At 48.7% G+C, this 20,727-nt stretch overlaps 2 protein-coding genes across 3 annotated transcripts in view; one reads left to right on the top strand and one right to left on the bottom strand.

Moving 5' to 3' along the window:
* Nucleotides 1-3,416: 3,416 nt before the first annotated feature.
* On the top strand, nt 3,417-18,587 carry LOC101137272 (chymotrypsin-like elastase family member 2B). Its single transcript, XM_055370479.1, has 8 exons — nt 3,417-3,497; nt 3,693-3,836; nt 8,371-8,468; nt 9,534-9,662; nt 10,534-10,670; nt 13,169-13,314; nt 14,550-14,963; nt 18,570-18,587. The coding sequence occupies exons 1-8, from the start codon at nt 3,417-3,419 to the stop codon at nt 18,585-18,587; spliced, it is 1,167 nt and encodes a 388-aa protein (XP_055226454.1).
* CASP9 (caspase 9) overlaps nt 16,984-20,727 on the bottom strand; it is a 34,880-nt gene continuing 31,136 nt past the window's right edge. For both annotated transcript variants that reach the window (XM_055385180.2, XM_019011435.4), the window contains exon 9: nt 16,984-20,309. In XM_055385180.2, the coding sequence (XP_055241155.1) occupies nt 20,217-20,309 (93 nt within the window). In that variant the 3' untranslated portion in view covers nt 16,984-20,216. The remainder of the gene's footprint in view (nt 20,310-20,727) is intronic.

The raw sequence follows: 20,727 nt of genomic DNA, 5'->3' as shown, positions 1-20,727 counted from the left end.
GAGGTTCTGCCGAAACCTCATGGCCCAGGACCAAGGCTGGAGCCCGTGCTCCAGGCCTGGCCAATCAACACATTGCATCCCCTTCCCCACCACAGCGATTGGCTCAGGGATGGGCATGTGACCTGAGACAGGTCCAATCAGAGGTTGCACGACTCGTGCAGGGAGCTACCAGAGGGCTGTCACTCATTCACTGCATGGGTGTGAGGATGAGGGGATGTGAGGCTACAAAGCAAAACGAGAGGGGAAGGGGGAGACGGGGTGATTTTGCTCCCCAGCATACATCTGGCAATGTGTGGAGACATTTTTAGTTGCGGCAACTGTGTGGGGAGGGGGAGGGACTGGCATCTAGCAGCCTGGGGCCAGGGATGCTGTCAAACTCCTGCAAAGCACAAGACATAGACACAGCCCTCAAAACAAGAATCATCTCGCCCAAAATGTCAACACTGCTGCAGTTGAGGAACTCCGGACCAGAGATGCGGTGGTGATCTTGTCCTCAAGGAAGGGAGAACCCAGAGCAGCTACAGGCCACTTAACGGAGCCTGAGATGAGACCTCAAAGCAGAAGGCAGAAGCAAAAGATGAAGAAAAGCCAAGTCCAGGGACCATCACCAGGGCCCTGAATCCAGCTCTGCTCCTGGACTTTGCCATTTTGTAGCCCAATGAATGGCCCTTTGGCTTAAGCACAACTGAGTGAAGTTTTGTGTCACTTTCCAATCCTGAAAGCGGCTGGGTACAGTGGCTCACGCCTGTAATCCCAGCACTTTGGGAGGCCGAGGCAGGTGGATCACCTGAGGTCAGGAGTTCGAGACCAGCCTGACCAACATGGTGCAACCCTGACGCTACTAAATAATACAAAATTAGCTGGGCGTGGTGGCGGGCACCTGTAATCCCAGCTACTCGGGAGGCAAAGGCAGGAGAATTGCTTGAACCTCCTAGTGGAGGTTGCTGTGAGCCAAGATGGCGCGGCTGCATTCCAGCTTGGGTGATAGAGACTCTGTCTCAAAAAAAAAAAAAAAAAAAGTCCTGACAGCAACGTGACGGAACAGACTGAGCATCTGTTCCTCTCCCTGTTCGTAGATAGGCACCCCAGGCCAGAAAGCCTGTGGGACTGGCCAAGGTTACACAGCAAATTCACAGCAGGTATTTTTTCAGTGGCCTCATACAGGACACTTTATTTTTATATTAAAACAAACAAAGATACAGAGCAGAACGCCAAATTCACATGAACCTTTAAGATAAAATATGAGACTTAAGAAATAGTTGGTTACTGTAGTGACTGATACAGACCATAAATGAGTCCAAACTGTTACAGGTAGTATGGGATGGAGTTGGGACTGGAGCCCACGTCTTCTGACATCCAGTCCCATGGGATTCTGCCCCCCACCCAATCTTTCTCACCTTTGCACCATCCTAGGGAGATTACAGAATTCTTTCCCACCCATTTTCTTACCCATACAACAATCCTGCAATCCAGGCCTGGATGGTTATCTAGGAAAGTAAGGCCCAGAAGATAAGTGGCTTGTCCAGACCACCACACTCAAAATTGATGGATCAAAGACTTGAACTCGGCTGGGCGCGGTGGTTCATGCCTGTAATCCCAGCACTTTGGGAGGCCGAGGCGGGCCAACACGAGGTCAGGAGTTTGAGACCAGCCTGGCCAAGATGGTGAAACCCTGTCTCTAATAAAATACAAAAATAAGCCAGGCTTGGTGGCTGGCGCCTGTAGTCCCAGCTGCTCGGGAGGCTGAGGCAGGAGAATCGATTGCAGCTTACCGCAACCATTGCCACCCAGGCTCAAGTGACCCTCTGCCTCGGCCTAGCCTCCAGAGTAGCTGGAGCCACATACGTGTGCCACCGCACCTGGCTAACTTTTTAAAAGAAATTTTGTAGTGACAGGTGGTCTCACCATGTTGTCCAGCCTGGTCCTTTTTTTTTTTCAGACGGAGTCTTGCTCTGTTGCCCAGACTAGACTGCAGTGGTGCGATCTCAGCTCACTGCAACCTCCACCTCCAAGGTTCGAGAGGTTATCCTGCCTCAGCCTCCTGAGTAGCTGGGACTACAGGCATGTAGCACCACACCCGACTAATTTTTGTATTTTTAGTAGAGACGGGGTTTCACCATGTTGGCCAGGCTGGTCTTGAACTCCTGGCCTCAGGTGGTCCGCCCGCATCAGCCTCCCAAAGTTCTGGGATTATAGGAGTGAGCCACCACGTCGGGCCATAAAGTGCATTTTCACCCACCAGATGAAGCCTTCCTCTGCCAGCGTTCTGCTTCCCCCCATCATTAGAGCGGCCAGATCCTAATTGTGCATGTCGGCCTTGCCTTCTGCTACGTGTGCACCTTCCCCGCATTATACAAATCCTTACCACAATGTTGTGAAACAATGCTGGGCACGGGTTTCTCTCCCTGTTTCACAGATGGGTCTAGAGACTTACATGACTCAGCCAAGGTCACACTGCAACCCCTGGTATGGCCTAGAACAGGCTTCTCAGCCTCAGCACCATTGACATTTGGGCCAGGGCAAGTCCTATTGCCCAGTGCATTGTCGGGTGTTTAGCAGCGTCTCTGCTCTCTGCCCACTGGATGCCAATATACATCAATCCCAGCCATGACAACCAAAAATGTCTCCAGATGTTGTCAAAAGGTCTCCTGATGGGCTGAACCAGCCCCACTGAGAAATACTGCCTTAGAACGCTGTGGGTTCAGCATGCCACCTTAATCTTTTCATTGAAAACACAACTCCTCGCCGGGCGCAGTGGCTCAGCCTGTAATCCCAGCACTTTGGGAGGCCGAGGCGAGCAGATCACTTAAGGTCAGGAGATTGAGACCAGCCTGGCCAACATGGCGAAACCCTGTCTCTACTAAAAAATACAAAAATTAGCCAGGAATGGTGACACACACCTGTAATCCCAGCTACTAGGGAGGCTGAGGCAGGGGAATCACTTGTAACCCAGGAGACAGAGGTTGCAGTGAGCCAAGATAGCACCACTGCACTCCAGCCTGGGTGACAGAGCAAGACTCCATCTCAGAAAGAAAAAAAAAAAAAGAAAGAAAGAAAGAAAACACAACTCCTCTCCTCAGTCTTACCCAGGGAGGGGAAAAGAAAAGAAAAGAAAACACAACTCCAAGGACCAACAATTAGTATTTTTCTTCCTTCCCTAATACACAACATAATCTCTTTAAAACAGATGGAACTCATATTCCAATATCTACCCTTGACATCTTTTCAAAGTATTTCTAGGGTGACAGTTGGAAGAAAATGGAAAAAAAAAATATTTGGACACAAGCTCTTTTTTCCACTGGGCTTTGAGAAAATCCCCATCTTGCGTGCTCCTAGTGTATCTCTCACTGATAAGTTTGCTCATAAAACCAGGGCCTTATCCAGGGCCACGCTTACAGAACTCCCACGGACACACCATGATTAGGACCCTGCTGCTGTCCACTTTGGTGGCTGGAGGTAAGTCCTGTCACCCAGAGCCACTGGTTTCCCATCCCCTGGTGGGGCTGGAAATGGGATCTTCCTGTCCTCCCCTCTCGCCCCCACCCAACCCCTACTGCATTCAGACCTATAATCATAAGAAAACCAAAATGGAGTTTCAAAGAATTGGAGCAAACAGAAGGATTTTATGACCTCTTGGGATCCTTCTAGAACAAGGGTTTTCTATTTGGGGGTTCAGAATGCAGCATGTATAGTTTACATTGTGTGGGTCGCTGCTTCCTGGACTCAAGACCCTTTGTCTTTTCACAGCCCTCAGTTGTGGGGTCTCCACTTACCCGCCTGATATGTCTAGGATGCTTGGAGGTGAAGAAGCGAGGCCCAACAGCTGGCCCTGGCAGGTGAGTTGACCACACTGTACTTCCCCCTGTCCCTGCCCCACTCCCTTTACATCCCCCCTTTGCCCTTCCACCATGGAGTCTATTGTGCTGGCAAAGTTAGGATTGATGGGATTCAGAGAGCAGCACAGGAAACTTCACCAATAAGATACATTTCCGGCTGGGCACAGTGGCTCATGCCTGTTAGCCCAGCACTTTGGAAGGTCGTGGTGGGCGGATTACCTGAAGTCAGAAGTTTGAGCCCAGCCTGGCCAACATGGTGAAACCCCGTCTCTACTAATAATAAAAAATTAGCCAAGCACAGTGGCGCACGCCTGTAATTCCAGCAACTCGGGAGGCTGAGGCAGGAGAAAGACTTGAACCTGAGAGGCAGAAGTTGTATTGAGCTGAGATCGCACCACTGCACTCCGGCCTGAATAACAAAGAGAGACTCCATCTCAAAAAAAAAAAAAAAGATACATTTCTGTGGCCTTGGCCAACCTTGGGAGTGGAGGGAGAGGTGCCTCCTCCAGCTGCAGTAAGGAGCTGTCCCCTCCCCACTGCCCATAAACAAATTTACAACTATAGTCTTACTCTGTTAACCAATCAGAGGCTTGCTTTCAAATGTACCATTATCCTATGAACCATTCAAGACTACCTATGCAAATATTCCTTGCTTTAAGGAACCAATCAGTGCTATTCATGCAGATTCATCTTTAACTACAGGCAAATCAATGTTACCAAGGAAAATAAATATTTCTTAAGTTGATATAATAGTGATATTAAGACTAAACTGCCGAGTGGGGCACAGGTACAAATTACTAAGACGCGTTAACGGTGGGAATTTCAAAAGAAATGTGTAAAGTTTACATTGACGCAAACAAATATAGTAAAATCTCATTTATCTGATGTAATTGGGACTGAGTAAATGAAAAGTTGGTTATAAAGAAATTATTTTAAATCATATATGCTGTAAACATTTTATTTTAGACTATGTAAACAATTTTTTGTTTTTAACTGTCTTTTTCATATAAACCATGCCCCATAATATCTCATCTACGAGTCCATTTCTTTAAAGCAGAGCAATAACTTTGAGATCTTCATAAAGCAATCTGAGTTACGAGCCCATCCCGACTTTTACAACTTTTCCCCCAATCTTTCTGTTTCCTCAAAGACACTAATTCAAGAGCAATTTTTTAGGAATCATGGTATTCAGTCTCTTCCAAGCATTTAACTTTGTTTCACAACTCTCTTTCTGAACTCATATTTCATTGGTTACATATTTAATCAAATTTCACTATTGCAAACATAATTGATATAAACTGCTTTAGGAGCAAACCCAGCTGAACCAGGATGAGTTTCTAATTTAAGTAGGAGGAGCAACTAGCAGCCCACTAGCCTTGAGCATTCAGAGTGACCTATGCAGCAGTCACTGTGTTTAGAGAGGCCAGCGTTCATTCATCTGCTCTTTGATTAAGAGACTGTCCATGATAGGCCAGGCATGGTGGCTCAGGCCTGTAATCCCAGCACTTTGTGGAGGCCAAGGTGGGTGAATCACTTGAGGTCAGCAGTTCAAGACCAGCCTGGACATGGTGAAACCCTGCCTCTACTAAAAATACAAAAATTAGCCGGGCATGATTGCGGGCACCTGTTATACCAGCTACTCGGGAGGCTGAGGCATATATATATATATTGTTTGTTTGTTTGTTTGTTTTTGTTTTTTGGTTAGACAGAGTTTTGCTCTTGTTGCCCAGGCTGGAGTGCAATGGCACAATCTCAGCTCACCACAACTTCTGCCTCCCAGGTTCAAGTGATTCTGCTGCCTCAGCCTCTGGAGTAGCTGGGATTACAGGCATACGCCACCATGCCCGGCTAATTTTGTATTTTTAGTAGAGACAGGGTTTCTCCATGTTGGTCAGGCTGGTCTCTAACTCCCGACCTCAGGTGATCCACCTGCCTCGGCCTCCCAAAGTGCTGGGATTATAGGTGTGAACCACCACACCCAGCCAAGAGGAATAATATTTTAATGCATTTTTTTTTTTTTGGAGGCAGAGTCTTACTCCGTCACCCAGGCTGGAGTGCAGTGGCGCAGTCTCAGCTAACCGCAACCTCAGCCTTTCAGGTTCAAGCAATTCTCCTGCCTCAGCCTCCTGAGTACCTAGAATTAGAGATGTGTGCCACCACACCGGCAAATTTTTTTGGATTTTAGTAGAGACGGGGTTTCACCATGTTGGCCAGGCTTGTCTCAAACTCCTGACCTCAGGTGATCCACCTGCCTCGGCCTCCCAAAGTGCTGAGCTTACAGGTGTGAGCCATCCTGCCCAGCCAGCTATTGTAATTACAGTTATTAATCACCCTGAGAGCCCTGCACAGTGGCTTATGTTCCCCATTTCCAGAGAAGGTAACTGGGACTTGGAAAGGTTACAGAATTACCCAAAGGCACTGGGTTAGCCCGGGGGGAATGAGGATTCAAATCTGGTTCAGTGCTTGTTCTTTTAGCTACACTTTGCTGGCCACAAATAATACGTATTACGTGGACGAAATTTCCCATCTGTAGGATGGTTTCAGCACATTTTTAAATTGGGGTGGGGGAGTAGATACTTTTAAGTGTCTTTTTTCACTTGGTCCAATTTTAAGCATCTTTTTAAAAGCCAGTTCATCTAAGGCCCCTTAATGTCACAAAAACGAGAAATGCCCAGTGGCTAATTAAAAACAAGGAGGTGGCAAGGCACAGTGGCTCACACATGTAATCCCAACACTTTGGGAGGCTGAGGCAGGTGGATCACCTGAGGTCAGGAGTTGGAGACCAGCCTGGCCAACATGGTGAAACCCCGTCTCTATTAAAAGTAAAAAAACCAGCAGGGCATGGTGGCAGGCACCTGTAATCCCAGCTAGTGGGGAGGCTGAGGCAGGAGAATGGCTTGAACCTGGGAGGCAGAGGTTGCAATGAGCCAAGATCGTGCCACTGCACTCCAGCCTGGGCGACAGAGGGAGACTCCATCTCAAAAAATAAAATAAAATAAAGTGGAAGAGACAATAAACAACTGAATGGGTAAACTAATAACATGCCAGAAAATGAAAGATACTATGAAGAGTAAAGCAGAGTAAGGGGAAAGAGACAAGTGTGTCTGTGTATGCATATGTACATGAGCGTGCACACATGTGTGTGTGCACACTGTTTGGGATAGCGTGGTCACAGAAGGCCTCATGGAGAAGGCAACCTTGAGCAGAGACTGACAGGAAGTGAAAGAAAGAGCTACACCGATATTTGCAAGAATATTCCAGGGAGGAGGAAGAGCCAGTGCAAAGGCCCTGAGGCAGAAGCAGGTTTGGTGTATGTGCAGAACTGCATGGAAGTCAGTGTGGCTGGAGGAGAGGAGAGTGGGAGCCTATGGGGTCAGAGAGGCCACGGAGAGCCTAGCAGGTCATCAGACAGCTTTAAGTTTTGCAAACTGTAAAGGGGGAGCCACTGGAGAGTCTGAGCAGAGAAGAGAAGTCATGTGACTTCCATTCAAAAAGGATCAGTCTGGCTGCTGTGTTGAGAAAATGTGGGTGGGAATGGGGAGAAGAGATGGGAGACTAGAGTGATCATCGAGAAGAGAGGGTGATTGTGACACGCAGTTGAGGTAGTGACCAAAGGGTAGCAACCACTCCACAAATTCTCAAGGTAGAGCTGACAGGACGTCCCCTGTGGAGACGGCCTCACTCTGTCACCCAGGCTGAGCACAGTGCAATCGCAGCTCACTGCAAGCTAGACTTCCCAGGATCAAGCAATCCTCCCATCTCAGCCTCCTGAGTAGCTGGGACTACAGGCATGCACCACCACACCCAGTGGCTAATTTTGGGGTATTTTTCTGTAGAGACGGTGTATTAATCAGTTCTCACACTGCTAACAAAGACATACCTGAGACTGGGTAATTTCTAAAGGAAAGAGGTTTAATTGACTCATAGCTCAGCATGGGTGGGGAGGCCTCAGGAAACTTACAATCATGGCAGAAGGGGAAGGAAACACATCCTTCTTCACACGGTGGCAGCAGGGAGAAGTGCCAAGCAAAAGGGGGAAAGGCCCATTATAAAACCATCAGATATCATGAGAACTCACTCAGTATCACGAAAATAGCATGGGGTAACCACCCTCATGATTCAATTACCTCTCACCAGGTCCCTCCCCCTACCTATGGGGATTATGGGAACTATAATTCAGGATGAGATTTGGGTGGGGACACAGCCAAACCATATCAGATGGGGTTTCACCACGTTGCCCAGGCTGGTCTCAAACTCCTGGGCTCAACCCATCCTCCTGCCTTGGCCTCCCAAAGTGTTCTGATTACAGGCATGAGCCACCATGCCTGGCCTGATTTTTTTTTTTTTTTTTTTACTATAGGTTGCATTAAAATGTTTTTTATCTTCATGGCTGTTTTGGGTGCCCCTTAAGTTGTGTACCTGAGGTGAGTGCCTCACTCCCCCTTACCCTTGTCCCAGCCCCGTTCTTGGGAAACTGGAGTGCAGGGAGGCCCTGCTTTTTCAGCCACAGCCACAGACCTGTGTTTCTCCCCAGGTCTCCCTGCAGTACAGCTCCAATGGCCAGTGGTACCACACCTGCGGAGGGTCCCTGATAGCCAACAGCTGGGTCCTGACGGCTGCCCACTGCATCAGGTAACTGCCATTCCCTGGGCGCTTGGCCTGCTCACCAGCCAGTGCTCATTTCTGAGCTGGGGGCTCAAATGGCCTGAACCACGCTACATAAAGGAACCTCGCAAATAACCACTAGCCTGGCAGAGACACAAGCTGTAGTCAATCAACGGTTCAGTGTGTTGGCCCACCCATGGGTCATTTCATGGCATGGATGGAGTGTCTGTGCCAGGCAGGCACTGAGGGAGGATGAAGAGAAGGGGAAGGCCCAATCTCTGCCCTCTTGGGGAAACTACATGTGGCCTCAGTATCTGGAATTGGGTTCCCTTGAACAACTTAACTGACTTCTCAAAGCTTCAATACCATCACCTGCAGAAAATGGAGTAACAGAATTTAGTGTGGACTCAGCAATTGATTTGCTAAAGTGCCTGGCACTTATTAAGTGCTCAATGAAAGCTAATTCTGAATTGCAGACAAATTATAAAGGCCCACAAAGTTCTGCAATGTTGTTCACTTATCCTCTTCATTGTCTGTGACCTCTGCTCATCACAGCTGGAACTCACCGGAGTTTCTGCTGGGTCAGTGTGACTCCCTACAAGGAGTGATCCCTTCTCCCATCCGATTTATAATAAGCTCTAGGAGGTGATGGGGATACTAATAGAGGCCTACAGTCAGGAGTCTTGGCTTCTAGTTCTGATTTCTCACTAACAGTGGGACTCCGGACCAGTTACTCCTCTCTGGGCCTCAGTTTCCCCATCTGAAAATAAAAGGTTGAAAATTTCCTTGAGGGCAAATGACTCCTGTTTTCTCTGTGTTCATCTCATTCCTCCGTAATACTATAGAGTTTGTGCTATTACAACATTAATTTTAAATTGTAGTTTATAGTTAGTATAGTAACGATTATTATATGATCATAGTTCTTACATTATATACTTTAGGCCCTATGATAACTAACTGTCCCAGGGGAGGAAAGATCCCCAAGTCCCATCTAGTGGCTCATGCAGCAGCCAGTTACTTGGGTCTATCCCTAGCATTATTCAAAGCCAGGCCTCTGGAGGTGACCCTCTCCCTGGGCCCCCTTTCTCCCAGCTCCTCCGGGATCTACCGCGTGGGGCTGGGCCGGCACAACCTCTACGTTGCAGAGTCCGGCTCGCTGGCCGTCAGTGTGTCTAAGATTGTGGTGCACAAGGACTGGAACTCCGACCAGGTCTCCAAAGGGTTCGTTTCTATCTGGGTGCACTTGGGGGTGAGGTTGTCAGGGAACAGATGGGGGTCTCACAGAGGCAAAGGTCTCAACCCCACCACACCCCCTCTGCTTTTTCTATAGGGAAGAGAAAGGAGCTCTGGCCTATTAGATGTGGAACCAGCTCCAAAGATGTCTGGGGTGGGGATGTGACCTGGGGAGGGTGAAGCAAAGACTGCCCAGAGTGACCTGGGTTTGCTGCCAGTTACGCCTGCAGGGCCTCTGTCCGCTGAGCGTGTATCTACTTCATGCCAAGTCCTGGGGACACAGAGACAGTGCTGTCAACCCTGTGACTGTCCCTGGAGTAGGACACAATCTCTTCTGCCTTCCCCCTTTCAACAAAGCCCTCCGCATTTTCTTTTTTCTTTTCCTTTTTCTTTTTTTGTGAGATGGAGTCTCGCTCTGTCACCCAGGCTGTAGTGCAGTAGCACAATCTCAGCTCCCTGCAAGCTCCGCCTCCTGGGTTCACACCATTCTCCTGCCTCAGCCTCCAGAGTAGCTGGGACTACAAGTGCCCACCACCACCAGGCCCGGCTAATCTTTTGTATTTTTAGTAGAGACGGAGTTTCACTGTGTTAGCCAGGATAGTCTCGATCTCCTGACCTCATGATCCACTCACCTCAGCCTCCCAAAGTGCTGGCATTACAGGCTGGCATTACAGGCTGGCATTACAGGCCACCGTGACTGGCCGACCCTCTGCATTTTCAAACATGCCCTGTGGGCCCTGCCGGTCAGAGCAACCTGGGGTAACGTACAGGGAAGATGACAAGGTCTCCGAGCCCTCCAAAGCCCACAGGGCAGGAAAAGTCAACCCGGTCCTCATGCTCCGCCTCCACACTCACCCAGGAACGACATTGCCCTGCTCAAACTGGCTAACCCCGTCTCCCTCACCGACAAGATCCAGCTGGCCTGCCTCCCTCCTGCTGGCACCATTCTACCCAACAACTACCCCTGCTACGTCACGGGCTGGGGAAGGCTGCAGAGTAAGTGGGAGCCAGGAGCCCCCCAGGCCTGGGAGAGAAGGGAGGTGATGTCACCCCTGTCCGGCCAGGGCCTCTCACCTCACATGTTATCCTGGGCATGTGGCTGCCTTGGAGAGACAGGATGGCATAGGCTGATGTCTGCCTGGGTTCAAATGTCAGCTCTCCCACTTAATGACTGTGACACCTTGGACACATTACTAGGTCTCTCCATGCTGCACTTTTCTCATATGTAAAATGCAAATAATTGGCTGGGCGCGGTGGCTCACGCCTGTAATCCCAGCACTTTGGGAGGCCGAGACGAGCGGATCACTTGAGGTCATGAGTTTGAGAGCAGCCTGGCCAACATGGTGAAACCCCGTCTGTACTAAAAATATAAAAAACTCGCCAGGTGTGGTGTTGTGCGCCTGTAGTCCGAGCTACTTGGGAGCCTGAGACACAAGAATCATTTCAACCTAGGAGGCGGAGGTTGCAGTGAGCCAAGATTGCGCTACTGCACTCCAGCCAGGGGGACAGAGCGAGACTCCATCTCCAAAAAAAAAAGGCATAATAATACCACCTACATCACAGAGTTGTCAAGAGGATTAAAGGAGATAATCCACAGGAAGCCTGGCATGTGGTAGGTGCTGTGTGTTAGTTGTTGTCACTGTCCCTATGATGGAAAGAAAGTTACAGAGATCATGTGACATCTTCTGTGTGGCCCAAGGCTAGAGTTCAGAACAGCATTTCCTCTGTGACCTGAGGTCTCTGGAGCTCCACAAAGGCCCCTGGAGCCCTCATCAGACCCTCCATGCCCCATAGCAAAAGCTGTTCCCTGTGCCATTTGGTCTTGCTAATGAGAACCTGGCTGAGGGTGGGTCTTCTTTGACATAGACTCCAAGGGTCAGAGATCCAATGACAGTAGCCACCAAGAGGAACAGAGTTCCCGCCCTTCCCTTGTGAAATCACCAGAGGTTTGGAAGATTCTAGGAAGGGATGAGTGATAATGACCTTATGACCGTAATGACATTATTAGTGATGATGACATTATGACATTTTTTCCTAATGACATAAACCCATAAGTATAATGACATGTTTTTCCAGGGGTACATCCACATACGTACCCTCAAATAAATTCCCATTGCCCTCTTGACTGGCTTATCTGTAAACACAAGGACACATCAAATCCTGCGGTGAGCGGTGGTGGAAAAGGCATTTCATGCTTATTAAGATACAAGCACAACCTCCTGTTTGTTTCCCCAGACAACCCTGGGGCAGGTGCATTTCATCTGAGACAGTGAGAGTGGGGAGGCATCCAAATGCTTGGCTTTTAGGCCCAGCTCTGTCGGTCACGGTGAAACCTTGGACAAGCCACTTCCCAATCTCAGTTTCCTCATCTGTAAAATGGAAACACTGTTGGTGAAGACTAAAAGAGGTGAAAGGTGGAAATGCATCACACATTGCAAAATGTTATACAAGTGTTAATTACTTATTAATTAGAATGGTCTTAAGCGAAAAGCTTTTTTTTTTTTTTTTTGAGACAGAGTCTTGCTCTGTCACCCAGGCTGGAGTGCAGTGGCGCAATCTCTGCTCACTGCAACCTCTGCCTCCCACATTCAACCGATTCTCCTGCCTCAGCCTCCTGAGCAGCTGGGATTACAGGCATGTGCACCACGCCCAGCTAATTTCTATATTTTACTAGAGACGGGGTTTCACCATGTTGGCCAAGCTGGTCTCGAACTCCTGACCTCAAGTGATCCGCCTGCCTTGGCGCCCTAAACTGCTGGGATTACAGGGTGAGCTACCATGCCTGGCCGACGCTTAACTTCCCTTGGCTTCAATAGCAAGTGAAAAATTATGTTAATCTCATCCTTGCCACTCATAGCTGTGGTAACAGTAATGGAGGTGATGGTGGCTGTGTCATTGGGGGCCATTATGAAAGCCCTCCCTTCACCACACCCAAGGAGGGGGCTCTAACTGCCAGGAGGCTCACTTTCTTATTTCAGATAAGTGACAGAAAGCCATGGAGCTAGCTCAGCAAAAAAAGGGAAATTGTTATAAGGATTTAAAAGTTTCAACCCAAGGGCAGAGATATAGCCAGGCGTCAGGAAGAGACTAGAATCAGGGGCTGGAAGCCTGTGAGAAACTCAGGAAACACTCACTGAGAAATTTCTTTCTTTGTGGGTCTACTTCATTCTTCTGCACATAGAAGAAAATGTCAGCCATTGACAACAGCTTCCAAGATTTGCATCCTCTGGAACCGGAATCTCTTAGTCCCCATCTCAAAATCTCAGGGGAGGGAGTTCATTGGCTTAGCTTGAGTTAGGTGTTCACTGCTGAACCAATCACCAGTGGCCAGCACACTAACCAATCAAATGTGAGGACACAGTATAGACAAACATGGCTGTTCCCATGTTGCAATGGATGGAAGACGGTAACAGGGGAAATCCAGTAGGGGTCCACCACTTCCTTGTTCTCAGGAGTCCCTGCGTCCCTAATGACTTCTCTCTGGTCTCATTCAGCCAACAGGGTTCTCCCTGATGACCTGCAGCAGGGCCGGTTGCTGGTTGTGGACTATGCCACCTGCTCCAGCTCTGCCTGGTGGGGCAGCACCATGAAGACGAATATGATCTGTGCTGGGGGTGATGGTGTGATATGCACCTGCAACGTGAGTACCAAAAATCAAGGGCCCCGCTCCATGACAAAATGTGGCTGGGGATGGGAAGAGGCTATGGAAAACCATCCCTCCATAGGTCCATCCTCCGACCTCCTGGCAGAAGCACCCGGAAATGGTACCAGATATATCAGAACCTGACCTTTGGCCAGGCATAGTGGCTCACGCCTGTAATCCCAGCACTTTGGGAGGCCGAAGTGGGTGGATCACTTGAGGTCAGCAGTTTGAGACCAGCCTGGCCAACATGGTGAAACCCTGTCTCTACTAAAAATAAAAATTAGCCAGGCATGGTGGTGGGTGCCTGTAGTCACAGCTACTTGGGAGGCTGAGGCAGGAGAATCACTTGAACCCAGAAGGCGGAGGTTGCAGTGAGCTGAGATGGTGCCACTGCACTCCAGCCTGTGTGACAGAGCGAAACTCAAAAAAAAACCTGACCTTGTTCTTGTTTGTTCTTGTTTTGAGATGTTTTGAGATTCTCCTTGTAGTGTCCACCCATCTCACTGCTGGGAAGTCCTTCCCTGGGTCTCATCAAGGTCTCTCATGACTGTCATTATGTATCCTTTCCTCTATGCTGGAAGGGAACCAAAGGAAAGTATTCCCTGGCTTAAGGCCTTTCTAAGATGACTTCTGGTTTTTCTGTTGAATTAGTCTCATCAATGGCGCAGCGTGTCCCCTCCAGGTAGCTGCCACGGAAACCTTCCTGGAGACAGTGTCTTAACCACCAGGAATTGCTCTGTGTTGGACTTAGCAGTGAAGTGGGGATGGAGTAGGAAGGAGATCCACATGCCCTTCAGATCACACTGTGCCCTACACACTCTGCCCACATAGACCACCCGCGGGAAGACGGAACCAATGGGGAAGAGCCTGGCAGCTGAAGTCTGGGATGTGGCCTCAGCTCCTTTACAAACTGCCTGTGCAACCTTGGGCAAGTCCCAACCTCTCAACACTCCAGTTTCTCCCCTTCCGTGGCCTGGGGATACTACGAATATTTACCTCATAGGATTTTGTGAGGATTAATGAGATGAGGCATAGAACATGCTTAGCTCAGCTCTAAGGAAGAATAAGTGTTGGCTCTTGTTGGAATTATGGTACCACCTTGAGCTATGAAAAGGGCCAGCTTCCGAGGACAGTGACCTGCAGCAGAACAATAGAAATGCATTGAGAACAATGGTTCCAATGGGCAGCCCCTTCCTCCCACTTTAACTCCCTATAACTCTGGCCTTCCTCAGGGAGACTCCTGTGGGCCACTGAACTGTCAGGCATCTGATGGCCGGTGGGAGGTGCATGGCATCGGCAGCCTCACGTCGGTCCTTGGCTGCAACTACTACTACAAGCCCTCCATCTTCACGCGGGTCTCCAACTACAACGACTGGATCAATTCGGTAAGAACCGGAGCAGCCCTGAGCCCCAAGGCACTGCCCTGCTCACCCAGCCTCGGGAGTGCCATGCCCACCTGGCAACTGAGAACCCCCTCCTTCCTCTTGAGAGCTAGATGGGAACCCCTTGGAGGAGGCTGCAGACCTTGGCAACTGCTGAGTCCCCCATGGGTCCCCAAAATTTCCGTGTGGGTAAAGCTGAGTGAAAAGGAACATGAGAGTATGGCCTTGTCCAAAGACGTTGGACACTCCTCAGGCATGTTAAGAGTGAGTTCCACAGGAATGATTTTATTTTTGTGTATTTGTGTGTGGCCCAGACTCTACCATCCGGTGCTATAAATGGGTATATATCTGCAAAACCCAAACCCTTATACTTTGAGACCCCCATAGCATTAATTATTGGAAATTAGCCCCCCTCAAGGGTCCTCCAGCTATTCTGTAGGGTGACCAACCATCCCAGTTTTCCCAGGACTGAGAGGTTTTCCAGGATGCGGGACTTCCTGTTTTACACTGGGAACATCCCAGGCAAATAAAGCTGAGTTGGTCCCCCTGTCTTGTAAATGTAAACTCAGAGAGCTGTCTCCTGTGAGCTTCCACACTAGCTCAAATTCTTTTTAACAATGAACACACATTTTTTATAACAATAAGCATTAAAAATATTTATTAAAAATAATAGGCCAGGTGCCATGACTCATGCCTGTAATCGCAGCACTTTGGGAGGCCAAGGAAGGAGGATTGCTTGACCCCAGGAGTTCAAGAGCAGCCTGGGCAACATAGCGAGACTCTGTCTTTACAAATTTTTTTTTTTAATTAGCCATGGTGGTGCATGCCTGTAGTCTCAGCTACTTGGGAGGCTGAGGTGGAAGGATCGCTTTGGCCCAAGAGGTGGAGCCTACAGTAAGCCAAGGTCGCACCACTGCACTGCAGCCTGAGCAACATAGCAAGACCCTGTCTCTGAAAATAATAATAGTTGGCATAAATATTAAGGAGCAGCCATGGATACACACAGAAGTAGGTGAAAGCAGCCAGAAGAGGAAACCCTGTCACAAGAAAGGGGAGCCCAGGAGAGAGCAGAGGAGACACCATGCCTGGTAATAGAAGCTGGGGGAGAAGAGGCGGATACTTTGTGCCAATTAGGGACCACCTCAGTTTGCTCTTCTGTAAAGTGGTACTTGAACTAGACCTCCACATTTTTAGGCACTAGAGCAAGAGGGAGTTATGGTATTCATGGCAGAGCCCCCAAAGAAGGGGAAAGCTGGCATCTGACTTCACTAAGTTTAATTTGCAGAGAAGTGTTAAATTGAATTAAACTGACACTTATAAAACCAAATATGAAACTGCAGCCATAAGCACGTGGTCAGGGGAGAAAACTAAACTGTCAAAATAAGCAGGTGGCTGCTTCCAAGTCTTCCCATTGATTCTTGCCAGCTCCTTGTTCATTTGTCTGTCTGCTGGCATCCTTTTGCCAACAAGTGGTCACAGGCAGAAATTCCAAAAAAGTTTGTTGGAGAAAAAAGAAAAATCAAAAAGACAGTAGCCATTAATCATTAATTGGGGCTTCTTATATCTAAGTTGGGAAAAACCCATCTGAGTCCACCTTTGGAGGCGCCATGCACGTCAAAGGAGCCTGGCCTGAGACTGACTGGACAAAAGGCTGCTTAGGGGCCTTTCTCAGCCAAATCCTAAGACCGTTTTCCAGCCCCAGCTGCTGTGGGAGTCACCGTGCAGCTGGTCCTGGCAGCATCCTGGGGACCTGAAGCAGGGGCAGGGGCAATTGTCCCGATCTGTTGTCCCAGCATCAGCTGTTCCCAGCATCAGCTGTTCCCAGCCACAGACACAAGCACAACAGAACAGGCCAGATCCCAAAGCATGGCCAGATGGCAGCAGGGATCCACGGGGCAGCACGCCTCCCAAGGCAGCTGGGCAGAGGCCCTGTGTTCATGGGAGAGCAATCGGGACAGGCACAGATGCCCAGTAACGGGTTTCAGAAGGGGGAGAGCCAAGCAACCAGCTGTCCTTGGGTGGGGGCTGTCCCTGGCAGCGGCAGAGGGGCTAGTGAAACCTTGAAGTGGCCCCAACCCAGGGACACAGTGTGTGCAGCCTGGAGTCACGTACCACTAGAGCCCTGGGGGTGCCTGAGAGCACCTGCCTGGATAAACCCAGACAGGTGACAAGCCAAGGTCAGGAAGTACAAGCAAAAGATAAGAGCAGAGAAGCAGAGGAGACAAGTGGCCTGGGCCATTCATCCTTTCAACAAATGTCAGTTGAATGACAGTCACACATGAACTCCAGCAATCCTTAGTTTTTATTCTTTTTCCAGAAGGTAATACATACTCTTTGTAAAAATATTAAAAGAATACAGGAGTGTATCAAGTAAAAAAGTAGAAGTCCCCCCTCATTTTACATCTCCAATTCCACTCTCCAGAGGTAATCATTGTTTTTGTTTCGTTTTTTTTTCAAATGGAGTCTCGCTCTGTTGCACAGGCTGCAGTACAGTGGCTTGATCTCAGCTCACTGCAACCTCCGCCTCCAGGGTTCAAGCAATTCTCCTGCCTCAGCCTCCTAACTAGCTGAGATTACAGGCGTGCACCACCATGCCCAACTAATTTTTGTATTTTTAGTAGAGATGGGGTTTCACCATGTTGGCCAGGCTGGTCTCAAACTCCTGACCTCAGGTGATCTGCCCACCTCAGCCTCCCAATGTGCTGGGATTACAAGCGTGAGCCACTTTGCCCTGCCAATCATTGTTAAAAGCTTGGTGTGTGGTCTTCTCAACTTTATGTGCATATGTATCTATCTATCTATCTATCTATCTATCTATCTATCTATCTATATACACACACACACAGACACTGTCTTCTAAGCAAAAACTAGGATCTGAGTCTTCATACTGTTCTGCAGCTATTTTTCACTTAACACCTTATCACATTTTACATGTCAGTACATACATGTCACTCTTTTGAACAGCTAAATAGTATTCCATAGTTTGAGTGTAATGAATGCAGCTTTCATGTTTCCTATTTTTCACTCTTACATTGTACAATGAACATCCTTGGACATAATTCTTGCATACTGGTTTGAGTATTTGTGCTGTAGCAGCTGGATCTCCTGCCGTTTACAACACTGGATCATGAAGTTGGCATATCAAAATGTTTAACAGGCTGGGCACGGTGGCTCACGCCTATAATCCCAGCACTTTGGGAAGCCGAGGCGGGTAGATCACTTGAGGTCAGCAGTTCGAGACCAGCCTGGCCAACACGGTGAAACCCTGTCTCTACTAAAAATGCAAAAAATTCAGCCAGGCGTGGTGGTGCACACCTGTAATATCAGCTACTCGGGAGGCTAAGGCAGGAGAATTGCTTGAACCTGGGAGGCAGAAGTTGCAGTGAGCCTAGATCATGCCACTGTACTCCAGCCTGGGCAACAGAGTGAGACTGTCTCAAAAAAAAAAAAAAAAAAAAGTTTAACAGACACTGATCAACAGCCTCTGGAAACAGTTATAGCCCCAACCACAGTGCATAACTGCCTTGCAAACAGCAGTTTTGATGAGAAACAAATGAAATCTAAAAATATGCCATCCGCACATTTGGCATATAATTTTTAGGGGGTTCGAAGGCCCCCTAACCTGAAGCCCACACAGGACTCCTGGCTAAGACCCCCTTTACAGGAAGACCCTAACAGGTCAATGAAAAGCTGTGATTGCATCTTTTTCTCCGAAACATCATCTGAACTCCTCAGGCAGGAGCTACTGTAGTGTGGGCTGCCTGTGACTCACTTGAGTAGCTTAGCCCAGGAGAACAAAGACAGGAAACTGCCATGCACAGCTCCGCGGTTATGTGAACCTGACGATTTTCTTGTGTGTGTGTCCTGCAGGTGATTGCAAATAACTAACCAAAAGAAGTCCCTGGGACTGTTTCAGACTTGGAAAGGTCACAGAAGGAAAATAATATTATATAAAGTGACAACTATGCAAATCACATCTTGATGAGGGTTTTATTATTATTATTAATTCAGAAATCCATCCTAACATCCAGGGCCCTAAGAACCAGAAATAGGTCAGGCGCAATGGCTCAAGCCTGTAACCCCTGCACTTTGGGAGGCTAAGGCAGGCTGATCGCTTGAGTCCAGGAGTTCAAGACCAGCCTGAGTAACATGGCATAACTCTGTCTCTACTAAAAATACAAAAATTAACTGGGAGAGGTGGTGCACACCTGTAGTCCAAGCTACTCAGGAGGCTGAGGTGGAAGGATCTCTTGAGCCCAGGAGGTCGAGACTGCAATAAGCCAAGATTGCGTCATTGCACTCCAGCCTGGGCGACAGAGTGAGACCCTATCTCCAAAAAAAAGGCCCAAAAAAACAAGAAATAGGCTGGCATAAGGACAGCTTAAAAGACCTCAGGGTGGAACCTTGTGGGGAAGCCCAGCGTGTCACTATTGCACAGCACATTCACACTGCAGTCCAGGGGTGCTTCAGCAAGCAAGGCACATGGGAGGCACGGCTGGGACTCAGGGGACCCAGGTTCTGGCCAGGTCTCTTCTCTGGATAATCGTTTTCCCTTGGACAAGAGACCTAACCTCCCTGAGCACAGGGTTCTCACCCTTGTTGCCTTCCTGGGATGGGATAAGGATCAAGTGAAATAAGACATGAATAAATGGGGCTGGGTGCAGTGGTGCACGCCTGTAGTAAGAGCTACTTGGAGGGTCACTTGAGCCCAGGAGTTTGAGACCAGCCTGGGCAACATAGCGAGACCCCAGAAAAACATGGGGAAATGTTTCGAAAAAAGCAAAAGTCTCTTTTGTAAGGAAGAAGAAAGAGTTGGAGCAAAATGAGGGAAGAAATAGGCAAAAGAGAGTCCATATTTGCCTCAGATTTATTTTTTAAAATTAATGCAATATAGGAAAAATTAACAATTTTTAAAATTTCACTTAGAATTCATAGATTACAGCTGTTCAGACTCTAGTAGGCCCCGGCTTGCTGATCTATGAGAGATACTGGTTTGTGTGTAGCCAAAAATCCCTACAGACCAGTGGTTGTCAGGCGAGGAAAGTTTTATACCCCAGGACATATTTGGCAACACCTGAGAACCTTTTTGTTTGGCACCACTCAGGAAGACGCGTTACTGGCATTGAGGCGAGGGACAGTGCTGAACATCCCACAATGCACAGGACAGCCTCACAGCAAAGGGTGACCTGGCCCCACATGTCAGTAGTGCAGAGGTTAATCCCTGCTCTAGAGACAACACAGGGATCATGGGACACAAGTCACTAGCCCTGGACCAGCCACTGCTCAAGAGGCCACGTGCAATCCACGGCATTCATCTGTCCCTCTTCCTCCACTGTTCAGCACTTGTCGTCAATCTGGAAGCTGCTAAGAGCCTGTCTGTCACTGGCAGAGAAAGAGCAGACCCTGTGCCGGCTGCAAAGTCCTTGAGTTGCAGGAAAGTCCAGGCCTCAGCCTCTTTCAGGCCTGGGGCAGGAAAGCTTTGGGGTGCAAGATAAGGCAGGGTGAGGGGCCCTGGCCTTATGATGTTTTAAAGAAAAGTTTTTTCCGGAGGAAATTAAAGCAACCAGGCATCTGTTTATAAATCCCTTTCACCGAAACAGCATTAGCGACCTGTAAGACATGACCATGGAGAGCTCTGTGAGTTCAGTTCTGTGGACTGAAGGAAGAATTCAAGAGGGGCTGGGGGGAATGTCCACTCAACCTGCACCTTAAAAACAGCTCAAACTGCAGCCTCTTTGAGCAGGAGGGCTTAAAGAACACGCACCTCAACTTTACCTTTAAAAAACTCAAAATTCAAAATTTCCAAATTCATAAAGTTCAAATCAGACTGAAATATTTGCAAGGAGCAAGGAGTGGCCCCAGCCCCGCAGCCCCTTCTCGTGGCATGAATACCTGAGCAGAGCAGCAGGGGCCCACACGTGCTGCCTCCCAAGGCAGCCACAAGGCCACAGGACCCTCAGAGGAAGCAACTGCTCTGAGTCGGGTTTCCATGGAGTAGGACTGGGCCTATCAGGCCACCCTTCCCTAT

The sequence above is a fragment of the Gorilla gorilla genome, chromosome 1, assembly GCF_029281585.2.
Source record: "Gorilla gorilla gorilla isolate KB3781 chromosome 1, NHGRI_mGorGor1-v2.1_pri, whole genome shotgun sequence".
NCBI classification, from domain to species: Eukaryota; Metazoa; Chordata; class Mammalia; order Primates; family Hominidae; genus Gorilla; species Gorilla gorilla.
The sequence above is the reverse complement of the archived record's forward strand: the minus strand, read 5'-3'. Positions and strand labels throughout refer to the sequence as shown.